The sequence below is a fragment of the Centruroides vittatus genome, unplaced genomic scaffold (assembly GCF_030686945.1).
Source record: "Centruroides vittatus isolate TY-2023 unplaced genomic scaffold, ASM3068694v2 contig_221, whole genome shotgun sequence".
NCBI classification, from domain to species: domain Eukaryota; kingdom Metazoa; phylum Arthropoda; class Arachnida; order Scorpiones; family Buthidae; genus Centruroides; species Centruroides vittatus.
In genome coordinates, this window is record NW_027121377.1 from 584755 (window position 1) to 596893 (window position 12139).

A 12139-nucleotide genomic window follows, 5' to 3' on the forward strand; every position below is an offset into this window, starting at 1 on the left:
TACACATATTTTGCCGAACATTCGGCGCTTCGGCCGAGAGCGTAGCCGAATATTCGGTAAAATCACTATTCGTGGCATAACTAATTTATATTGAGAATATTAAGCATATTTACCAAGAGATTTGGGTTCAAGTCCCAACAGACGATAAAACTATCATCATCTGGTCTTGCCTTTTTTCATGGAAATGACATGCAATTCGATAATTATAGTTTCTGAAAATTACCATCCACTAATGTTGTATTGATTAGGATTATGTTCTAATTCTCGTTTAATGTAATAAACACGCGTAACGTAACCCGACTTTAACGTCACACGGTTTTCACGCAACTTAATTAGCTTACGAATCGTTTGAATAACTAGCTCATTTGCATACCGAGAGGGATATTCCGCGCGGTTTACTTTTGAATATTCTCGCTAGACTTTAAAACTGGGAAACATTTACCACTCTTTGTCAGAGACTTAAACTTTCCCGTTGGCTTTTGAATGTCACTATTGATTTTACTGTAGATAAATAATGGGAGTGACGAAATCTGTATTCGTCCGAGGTCATCCAAACGAAACGAGCAATTGTTACGATTCTGAGAATTTTTTTCCATTAATATCCCGCAGATAGAGATCGACTGTCCAGAATTATCATTAACTTTATTAATGAAGACGTAACGAGCGTTAACAATGAATCCAGTAACCGGAATGTGCACGCTCTTCATTAATAGTAATTACGATGAACGAATAATTCGCGTTTGTAGCTTCTCAGAATTACGGCCGAGAAAAATGATATATTACTACTGTTGCAGGAATCTATAAGTGGTACCAGAGTAACAAAACTGTCCACGACATGAGCTAGAAATATACCGCATATTCATCAAAGTAATGATTTTTGCAACTTCTCTATTTTTATCGTAACAATATTTAAGCACCCTTTTCAATTAAAGCGGTGTTTTCGATTAATTTATACACACAAAAACACTTTTACTCAGTACATCGACACTAGTCAATATATATAAGTGTATATTCGCACCGTTTATATAGATTAAGTATCAAAACACTGTTGTGCGCTTTGCTTTAGTTACAATTACCTATTTTACGATCGATTAAGCGACATAAATACGACTAGCGAGCGTCACAGAAATCACAACTTTTATATTGTATTCCTCGTCGAATATCGGTCCGGACGAGCAACCTTAACGTGACATTTTTAATTGTTCCATATTAATAAAACGTAACAATTTACGTGTTTATGTGTTAATTAGGAGTATATACACACACATATAGCTCCACTACAAGCTTCACCCCCTCGTCTAATAGTAACCTAGAGTAATGCATGAGAGTTATGTTAAAGTGTAGTGTATGGAGAAAGGGTGCGCGTTATCATCAGGTAACACAGGATGTTTATTAAGAACAAGTTTAATTAAGACACTTCAAAATATGACAATCCATCTGTTTCATGCTTTTTTTATATATAACAAAATTTTAACATGAGACAATAATAAGACAGGATTCTGAAGTTTAGACTCTTATTATTTTTTTTCTTCTTCATTTCTCTAAAGGAAAAAAATCGATTTGCGTTACAATACTCCGAAGATATGCGTGTGTGGTATCGAACGAAACACTCGAACACCAATGTAGAAAAATGGTACAAATTTTGTCAGACAGGCCAAAATATCTGATTACAATGAAGGGGGGTGATGTTGCAGTTCCGATAGTCGTCACGCTTTATTATATTATAATTCACACAATTGATTTTTTGTGAGTAGTCTCGCGGTTCGTGGACAAAACTGATATGTCTTCTGATAGAAAGAAATCTTCAGATCCTAACTTAATGACAAATATCACAAAATATATATAATATCTTAAACATAATCTAAAAAATATTCTTATCAAATCTAGTAGACAAAGTATTGGCGGACGTGAATTGAATACATACATATATATATATATTTATATATATATATATATATATTTTATATCCTCGATTGTCGGTTTACTCTTGTCTTTTTTTTTTTGTTTTCTTTCTGCTGACGGCATTAAAAAAATCCTCTTCTCGTTTCTATCACTTAAAAAATTGTCGAAGGTGCTGCTGTTACAACACAGCAAATATTTTATGTAAAAAATTAACATAATAATTAATCTTTCGCCTGGAAACATCACAGAAATCATAAACACAGAAAAGAGTTCGCTCGTGTTTTTTTTTTTCGCTTCGTCTTTTGAAACTTGGACAGGAAAAATGACATGTTTCACATTATTTTTTGCTTGCTTTGGGGGGTTAATTTCTCATAAACAGCAACGTACACCAAATATTCCGCTAACTAAATCGTCTGATGATGCAAATAACATGATTCTAATTATTGAGAACGAACCACTAAATCTTACAAATACACAATTCATTCGAGATAGTTATATATATTTATATAATATATATATATATATATAATTTGTTTCTCATTTATTTATTTATTTATATATATATTTTTTAATTTTTTTTTATTCTTTTCTTAATAAACCAACTTACATTGTACTTCAAGGATTAACAAGAAGTAAGAATGGATTTCTTTTTTTAATATTTTTTCCTCTTTTTCTCTTTTGCTTGTTTTTATTTTTCAAAGAAAGGATCTAGTCAGGATGGAATCTATTCCCAGATTTGAACTCATAATTACAGAATAGAAAAATGACAGAAAATAAAGCTCAAAGATTCCATTCGAACAACACGAATTCTCTTCTAACATATATCACAATCTAGAATTGAACCTGAGATGACGATTATTCCGGAACTGGGAATTCTAGAACTGGAAAATGCCTGACTCTATTTTTTTTTGGCACGTACCAGTCGATATATTTTCGATTTGACCAATGCTTTAACATAATAAGAAATCTGGGCAACTAACTATATTTAATACTAGAAACAAATTCTCTCATGCATTATTTTTATTATCATTTTTTTTAACCATCCACAAAGGTGCAGAAAATGTTTATTTATTTATTTTCTTCCTCGATATTATGGACACACTTTAGAAAAAGGTACTAAAAAAATGTAAAAACTCTCATGCAAAACTCCTTTTTTTTCCTCTCTCTCTCTCTCTCTCAACTGATGTGGAAAGAAAGCAATAATTATGACTAGATCACATACATGCTGCGTATTATACAAGGTAAATATATATAATTTGTTAAATAATAATAATAATAATATACATATAATTTTTTCCTCAATTATTATTATTACTAGATAGGAAAAAACCGTATTTTTTTTTTTAAATTTTCAAACCTCGATCTGACAAATAGTGTAGCAGTAGCCAATGTAGTTAGGCTCGAGTCGTCCAACGTTTTTTTCTATACCTTATTTTTTTTTTGTCTTTTTTGGGGGATTTTATGACGACACAAGACTACGACCGCAAAACTCGACTGCAGTATGTGCAAAGAAATTAATAATAATTAAAAAATTAAAAAAACCGAACAATTCATTAATATTCTGTACAAACATTTTGATGAATGCACTCTATTCTTCGCAGCACCCTTTCTAAAAAACCTGTACATGCTTTTTTTTGTGTTTTTCCTTTTAAGTACACGTTTTCTCTCGAAAATCGCCATCATCATCAACTTTTCGGGCCCACTTTTTTATTTTTTTGAAAAAGAAATGCCTATATTCCTGTGTTATTAATTATTATTTCTGTACAAAAACTAAAATTTACATATCACAAGTCACTGAAATTTACAGAAAGCAATTAATTAAATTTTTTGTTTTTTTTTTCCTTCACAGAAGCTGATATGATATATATACATACATATATACTTATATTTATATATGTATATATATATATCTGCATACATCAATGAAAATTTTTCACTAAAAAGGCAACATTGACCACTTTAACGATACCGTGCTGTGCTGCAAAACCTGGATACAGGAAATGACAATACACAACGTACAAAGATGTGAGGAATGAATAGTTATGCCAAGTGAGAAATTTTTTTTGTTACGTGGTTACACTGTAGTCACCTGTGATTTATTTATTTTTGTTTTTGAGAAATTTTGAGGGGTGTAAATGCCGCCGACACCTTAGGTGCGTCGAAAGTAAATACTCGCGTTGGAAAATAACGTCCTGCGAATTTTTTTTTGCGAGATGATTCCGTGGGGCGTAACCTGCCCGTAACATTCTTCTTTGATTATTCAGTCAGATCTTTTTTTGTGTGGTACAAATACAGCAAATTACAACTAGTTTACCTGAGATGAGCATGTTGACAGACAGTGAGAATCCTTTGGTTCTTTATGGCTAGATTTTTTTTTCCTATATAATGCCTAACATCTCCACTTCTACCTACATGCTCTCCTAACAGTGCAACAAATGAAAAAAAACAAATAAACAAAATCGGTATTCCCAGATTAATTAACTTATATATATGTATATATATATATATATATCAGAATTTAAATTGGGAATTGTAGTTTCATTCACATGGCTGTTGGACTTTGAGTCTATACATTCTACGACACATGTTTTTTTAAAGTGCATTCTACTGTTCACAGAGAAAACTGTAAAATAACATAGATTTTTTTTTCCTACAAACATTTCTTGCACCACCTATCATCATGCCACACACTTTGCCGAAAACCCGGAGACTGGAGTACCGTTTACTGCCTGTCCGAAATAAGAACGGCCTGTTTCCAATCGCCTGATGACTCGAGTAGAGGGATGCCTTCGTGCGGCTTATCCGATCCCCCGATTCTCAGAAAAATTGACCGATGAGTGAATCGTGGCTTCATCTCTTCAGACCATTACAACTTCTTCTTCCCCGCAGAACAGGAAACGGAACTGGTCGATCATCGTCTGTATGGAATCTTCCAGGTGTGGTCGCATCCTCTCAAAAACGTCCATATCAGTGAATTCCAGAGGAAGCAGTGTGGGCCACCAGCAGATGGCTAGATTCTTGCTGTCCATGCTGTTTAACCGACAATTTTCTGCCACTCTAAAATATGAAATTTCTTTCATGTAATCTCTAAGGCTTGCATTAAATAAGTATGGCAGGAGAGCCAACAGACTCACACTAGCAAAGCTTATGCATAAAAAATAATTAAAAAAACTAATAGATAAATTACTCACTTTACAAAATGCTGGAAAATGAACTTTATAATCTCAAAATTTACAGATGGAAGCTTCTTCAGAAGATCCCTCAAAGCAAATAATCGACAGCTCCTATCTTGTATGCCTGAAATATATAAAACCGTGTGAAATTCTTATCAAATGACTGTCATAAAACTTGAAAGTAATACTTAATAAAAGAACATAAAGCAATCCTGAAAACTGAATTAAAAAAATTGAACATAATCTACAGTAGATATTACTTATTGTAATCACTAATATTTTTTATCAGGCATCTGATATTACTGGAATCAACATGTCCCAAAGCAGACAGATCAAATAAGAAATGCAAAGATTTGTCCCTCAAAGATAAGTTTGCCAAAAACGAGTCAATGCAATGCTTCTGCTGCTGCATAGCTAAAAATTTTGTAAACAATTCTTTGCAAGATTTTGATAGTGAGGGAAAAATAAAAACAGACTTCTCAAGAGAAATGGTACTAGAAAACATAGTTAGCTTTGAAACTTTGGTATAGTAACGATTGTGAAAATAATGCATCTGTTAATGGACCACCAAAGTTTTGTAAAGTAGAATTACCTAAAAATATGGGAAAATTTTTATTGGAACCAATATGTGGTTTGACCAGTGGAGAACATTGTGTATCAATAGTCTCACAGCGGAAAGAAAAGTCATGATTCTGTGTCAGCCAAATTGCAGATAGAGATAGAATAGCCAAAAATTATTGTGAATATTCAATGAGGAATAGCTACAATGCTGACGAAACAGCATTTTATTTTTGAGCAATGTTCAATCATACTTATCTAAACATGAAAGTGCTTACATCATTGAAGAAATATATTACAGTCAGTTCTTTGCTGTGCTAATATGCAAAGCCAGAAACACAGACTTCCAGTGATTTGAAAAAGTAAAAGTTCCGGATGTTTCTGTGTAGTATATGTAGCAGTAGCGTGCTGTCATTGGAAGCGATGGAAGCACCGATTCCACCTTTCAATGACCTTCCCTTGTATTTTATAAAATATAAATTTTCATATTTTAACATACTTTACATTAATTAAAATTAATATTTTATTATAACTGCTTATGTATCTTTTACAAATTTCTATACTACATGTGAAAAAAACGATAAGATTGCTATTGTATATTCGAATAATTCAGTGGTGGAAGGAGTGTCAAAACCGGGTCAGTTTCCAATCAGCCAGATTATATAGGCATTGGCACATGCGGTTTACAGAGCACCAATCTCACCTAGTTTAGCTGGAAGAAGCAACACACGCATAAAGCTTCTAATTTTATATCCCGGACCAGTTCTGGGCTGTTAGCCGCCTGCCTGCTAGATATTTGGCTGCCCTCGCCCGATTATGTGAATCATGAGTAGACTAGAGCAACGGTGGGCAACCCCAGCCTGCGAGCCAGCTACAGCTCGCGAAAAGTTTCTATCCGGCCCGTGAGATCTTTAATAGATTATTAAATTGGAAAAATAACAAATTAATAGTTATTTTTCCAATTCTTTGTAATTTTCGAAAACGATAAGAGAAATAAATGTAGTAATTAACTTTTTATTTATTTATTTCATATTTGCAGACTAAAAAAATTACAAGTCACAAGACAGTGTCAATTGACTACTACAGCCCACGGAAAAAACGTAAAATTTATTCTGGCCCATGTTATAAAAAAGGTTGCCCACCCTAGACTAGATTTATAACTTAACCCAACCGATAGGAGTTTACTGGCATGTTTTTATGATAGTTCTGTGTAGTTGACAGGAGTTTTAAAAAATCCATTAAAATATTTGATATATTTATTCTGCGTTTATTCTGCTCTCCCATCTTATATTACTTATGGATTTTAATGTTAAACCGGTGATATTACGATTTAGTATGTCCCATCTGTAAGGGGATGCAGAAAAAGGGTGTACAATTCTAGTAGTGTTAAAAAATTAACTGTTACTTTGGCAGCATCATTTACAACCAAATTTAATGAATGGTAATGAGACGTACAATGGTACAAAAAAAGCTCTAGACTTTATTTTCCTTAAATTTACGATTTATGTATCGGTTGTCATAAAAATTTCTTTCCACTTCTTTCCCAAGACTACAGATATTCAAGTACAAAGTAACCGGTTTCAACTTATTTCTACTTAAGAAGTAGTTAAATAATTAAGCGATTAGGGAAATAGAAACATAAATAAAACCCTGATGAAAGAGCCGAAATTTTACTTAAACAGAAGCTTAACCAAACCAATCTCTTGCCGAGTACAGTGGGGTCTGATCTCTTCATGATATTAGATGTAATAAAGACAGAAATTTTTCCAGTTCAATGAGAGTGACCGAAAAGTTGTAAATTTTGGAAATTTCCGTGAACACTCAGTCCTAAAACGAATTAGTTAGAAAACGAACGACGGACAATCTGTTAAGTCTAACATATTTAGATTTTTACAGCTATGGTGAGAAACATTTAAAATCTACAACAACCCTGTCGCGTCCTTTGATATATACTAGTAATGCGACAAAAGAGGCATTTGACATTGACCGGTATCGGCACCCTCAAAATTTGGCACGCACACACCTACCTGGACCATCTCTGATTCCATTCATTAGCCACTCGTAGGGAGCTATTTCTCTAAGTGGATTGTTTTAAGATTTAAAAAGTAAAGAATATTTTGTTATTTTTATGTACGTTTCTTCACAAAGTTATATTTAATTATAAGTTTCTTTAAAATTATTTTTTGTACTAGGTATGTATATTCATCACACATTTTGTTTTACCAAGGTAAGTTTTTTTTTATTTTAATTTTAGCCCTTATATCGTGGCTAGTGATTCAAAAATTTATTTTAAAAAGTTATGGCTCAAGACCATGTAATGAAAAAAAAACATTATTAAAAGAGAAAGACCAATGCCTAAATTAAATATAAATACGTCAACAAAAAAATTTCGACATTTCGATGATAAAATTTATGACGAATGGCGATTCTTTCGTAAAATTGAAGCAATTTGGAAATCAAAAAGGAATAGAATTTAACATTGGTAGACGATATAAAATAAATATTGAAAATTATAACAAGATAATTACAATTAATAGATATATCTAAATTAATAGATGTTATATGTTTTTTCTCAAAGCAAGAATTGATATTTAGAGGGTGTAGGGAATTTATTGAATCTAACAACGGAGGTAATTATATTGAACTTTCTTATTTATTAAGTACGTCAGATAATCTATTAAAAATACATTTAAAGAAGTATACGGTTTTTACTGGCTTATCGAACAAACGAATACAAACGGGCCCTGACGCGCAATTAATTGATTGCTCCTGTAAGTCGGCTTCTTACAGAAACACAGCTTCCCTATCATCAAATGTCACGGCACGCCACTGATATGTAGGTGTTGATACTACATATACTACACACTACTACTATACTATGTAGGAGTAGATACTACAAAGAAGCAGAACATGCTTTGTATCAATGATACAGTTCTGTTATGTTGTTATTTTAGAAATTATTTTGTTGCACCCAAAACATTTAACCCTTAGCCTGCCGTTTGCCACGCCCCCTTATTGTGTAAAACGGCCAAGGTCAAAATAGGTGAATCAGGCAATATTATTTTAAAAATTTACTAAAAATTAAATTATTATTTTATTCATATGAAAAAAATCACATATATTTATCAATATAGTTAGTTTTAAATACGACATATTTCGATAAAGTTTGTTTGAAAAATTTATGAGAAAAAAAATATATATATATGATAACTGACATTCAGACTTGAAAATTTGTTACTATTTGTCAAAATTAACATTGTCTGGTTACTTCATTCTTATTGTCACTGAGCCAATACGACTTACAATATTGTTCTGTACAATTTGATATAACATTTATTCATGTACGTTTATTCGTTGTGAAATAATCGCACAATATATCAAACATTTGTTTGAAATCTGAATTTTATTCTGCTTTCAACTAATATAATAAACTAATATACTTTATTCATTTTATATCAAACAAGATTATTTATTTTCGTAATAAACATATGATTACCAGTAGCAATAGATGTAACATTTGCTGATATTTTAGATTTAAAAAATAATTAATAATTAAAAATTAAAAAAATATATAAAATATCGGAACTGAAGGTCATAACTTGAATATTTATGATGCATTAACATATTATAGCTGAATAAACTTATTATAGCATTAATGAACTTATTATAGTAATATTATTGCATGAATATGCTAAAAATGAAATAAAAAATTATCAGAATATGAAAAATTAAGGAAAAAACATCGATAATTAAAATTTTTTACATCGACAAAACACCACCTGGACAAAAATATGTAAAACAGACGATAAACAAGACGATACCATCAAGTGCTGACATCTGTTGTCGATAAATTTTATAAAAATCGATTTTTAACAGGGTAACGATGAATCGGTACCCTGGCCGTTTTGCGAAACAATTAGGGTAACGATAGATCGGTACCCTGGCCGGGAAAGGGTTAAAGTTACATTCAAAATGGGTGCAGTGAATAGAAGCATGTTTTTCTATACAGGTGTGTTATTGCCTGCAATTGCTACTTTTCCTCGCTTCTTGTTGGTTAGTAGGATCTGGTTTACTACTCTATTTTGGATATCTGTTCTTTTTTGTTTTGAATGCAGTCAGGAACTGTAAGGTGTCATGAAGGGTTATAATCTGTATATTGTCAGTCACTTTTCTTATTTTGTTTAAAAACTAAACACATCATATAATTTTAGATTAAAGTAAGAAAGTCATAAAAGTTGAGAGATAATAAAGAGTTGTACTTACGGTATGAAATACCTGATATATCCGTTAGTTCATCCATTAGTTGGGATGGAATTAAGGGTGGAAGCCGTTTACAGAAGTCCTTTAGTGCCGTTGCGACAGCATTGACCGGAATGTCTAAATCTCTAATAGAAATCTGAGGATCTAGAAAGAAAAATTATTTACAGAGAAATTTTATTAGATGTTGCAATTAATTAATTACATTAATTAAATTAAAAAAATTATTTTGCTTATTTAAAATTTCTAAAAACTCTTCCAACCAATCCCACTTGACAATGAAATGGTTAATACTCCATTCCAGATCTTGCTATCCAAAGTTAATCTGAAATACTTGCAGTTCTGGTATTTTAATGTGTGTCTGATAATGCTCCACAATTTCCATGCTTTAAGAAGGTGGTAGGAACATTGGAAAGGGTTTTGAAGTTTCAGATAAAGATGGTTTTTGCAGAACATATTACAAGTTTTCCACAACATTAACTGCCGTCTTGACACACATCCATTGTGTATCTTTTACTGATTAAAAAGTGGAAAGGAAAGTCTGTTTGATAATAGCAATATGGCATCATAAATTTTCCACTAGTGACAGAAATAGTAGTAGTTGTGGAGTATTTAGGAACAGGTCCTTAGAATAAAATGAATCAAGGCACAAGAAAGATCAAATTCCAAAAGAATGCATTTTCTGTGTTTAATTTAATGCAATCAGTATGCATGTCTGGATGCATTACTTCTTTTGTTGTTTTTTTGTTAGAGACTTCTAGAAAATCAAATTATATATGTAGACAAGCAGGGTCTGCATAACTAAGACATTTTTGCTTAATAGACTTATTCATTCAAGTTTTCAAGATCATTGTATTTGGGCAGACACATCAAAATCAATCTGCACAATTACAATTAAATTTTAACTTTAAATTAATAGGTAAAGATATGTATAAAAATGAGCATTTAATTACTAATTAGTTCTTTGAGAATAGAAAGTAAGAAAATCTGTCTAATTACCTTCTTCAAACTTTTGAAATAAAAGTTCGACATGAGCCCTGTTTCCAGGAACACGGTAGATACCTTCGGAGTCAAGTCCTTCTTCCTCGATAAATTTGATGCACTTTTCTACGAAGAGAGGCACGGCCTTGTCTTCCGACTGTACAAAATCTTCTAGACCCTGAACTGGCTGGGCAGTGCTGCCACTCTTGGACTGAGTTGCCTTCTTCTTCTTCTTTTCCGTGAGTCTCTTTTGCCGTTCTTCTTCTTTCTGCCTGCGTTTTTCTAGTTTTTCGTCCTCTCTCAATTTTTTCTTGTCTTCTTTTTTCCTAGAAATCTTTTCCGTTTCGCCTCTGGTTCTTAACATACTTCCCATCTACAAAATTCATTTAAAATTAAAATTGGCTCGTATTTTTTGTAATTTATACAGCAGCAAAAACAAATTGTTTTATAGGCCAATGTTTTAAAAAAGAAAAAATGACATGCAATACAGGTTTACCTCGCCTTACGTTGGTAATTGGTTCCAGGAGAAGTGACGTAAGTTGAATTTACTTGTGTAGTTACGACGTAAGTCAAAACTACAGTGGAAAATGCCAATAATGAGCACTTAAAGACCGCTAAATAAGACAACACAGAAACACAGATGTTTTCATGTTTCGTTCTCTAGGATTTATGATGATTATATTAACATTTACTGTAAATGTACATATTTTAATATGATTTTATGTGATTTAATGCTTTTCTAGTGATATTATGACTTAAACTTCATTTTTATTTTTCCATACACTTTTTTGACAAACGACGTATAGTCGAGAACAACGTAACTCGATGTATACCTGTATTACATAAAAGGTTAGAATGATACACTAATGAGATTTTTTTACAAACAAACAAGGCAAAACTTTATCAATTTACCTTGATCAAACTAATGCCCAACACTTGATAACACTTCAAATAATACAGAATATCATACTGTCCCTATTAAAAGCCTACTCCTATTGTTCTTTTTCTTTAGTACTTCTAATTGGATAGTATAAAACTGCCCTAATAGAAATCCTCCCCATTATAGTACCATATTTTTATTGAGTAATCACTATTTTAATATACAGTAAACACCATACTAATGAAATTTGTATAGAAACAGAGTTGCCACATATCTGTATTGTGTATGATTTGTGATTTGTATTACACTTTCACTTGTGTATGAGATTAAAAGTACAAATAACAGAGAAAAAGTATTTCACATGCAATTTTATTATAAATACAATACA

At 31.9% G+C, this 12139-nt stretch overlaps 1 protein-coding gene across 1 annotated transcript in view; it reads right to left on the reverse strand.

Moving 5' to 3' along the window:
- Positions 1-1388: 1388 nt before the first annotated feature.
- Positions 1389-12139, reverse strand: part of RhoGAPp190 (Rho GTPase-activating protein 190) — a 144701-nt gene continuing 133950 nt past the window's right edge. Inside the window, 4 exon segments of the mRNA XM_067265321.1 lie at positions 1389-4959; positions 5094-5199; positions 9897-10037; positions 10890-11244. Coding sequence (XP_067121422.1) covers positions 4761-4959; positions 5094-5199; positions 9897-10037; positions 10890-11244 — 801 coding nt within the window. The 3' untranslated portion in view covers positions 1389-4760.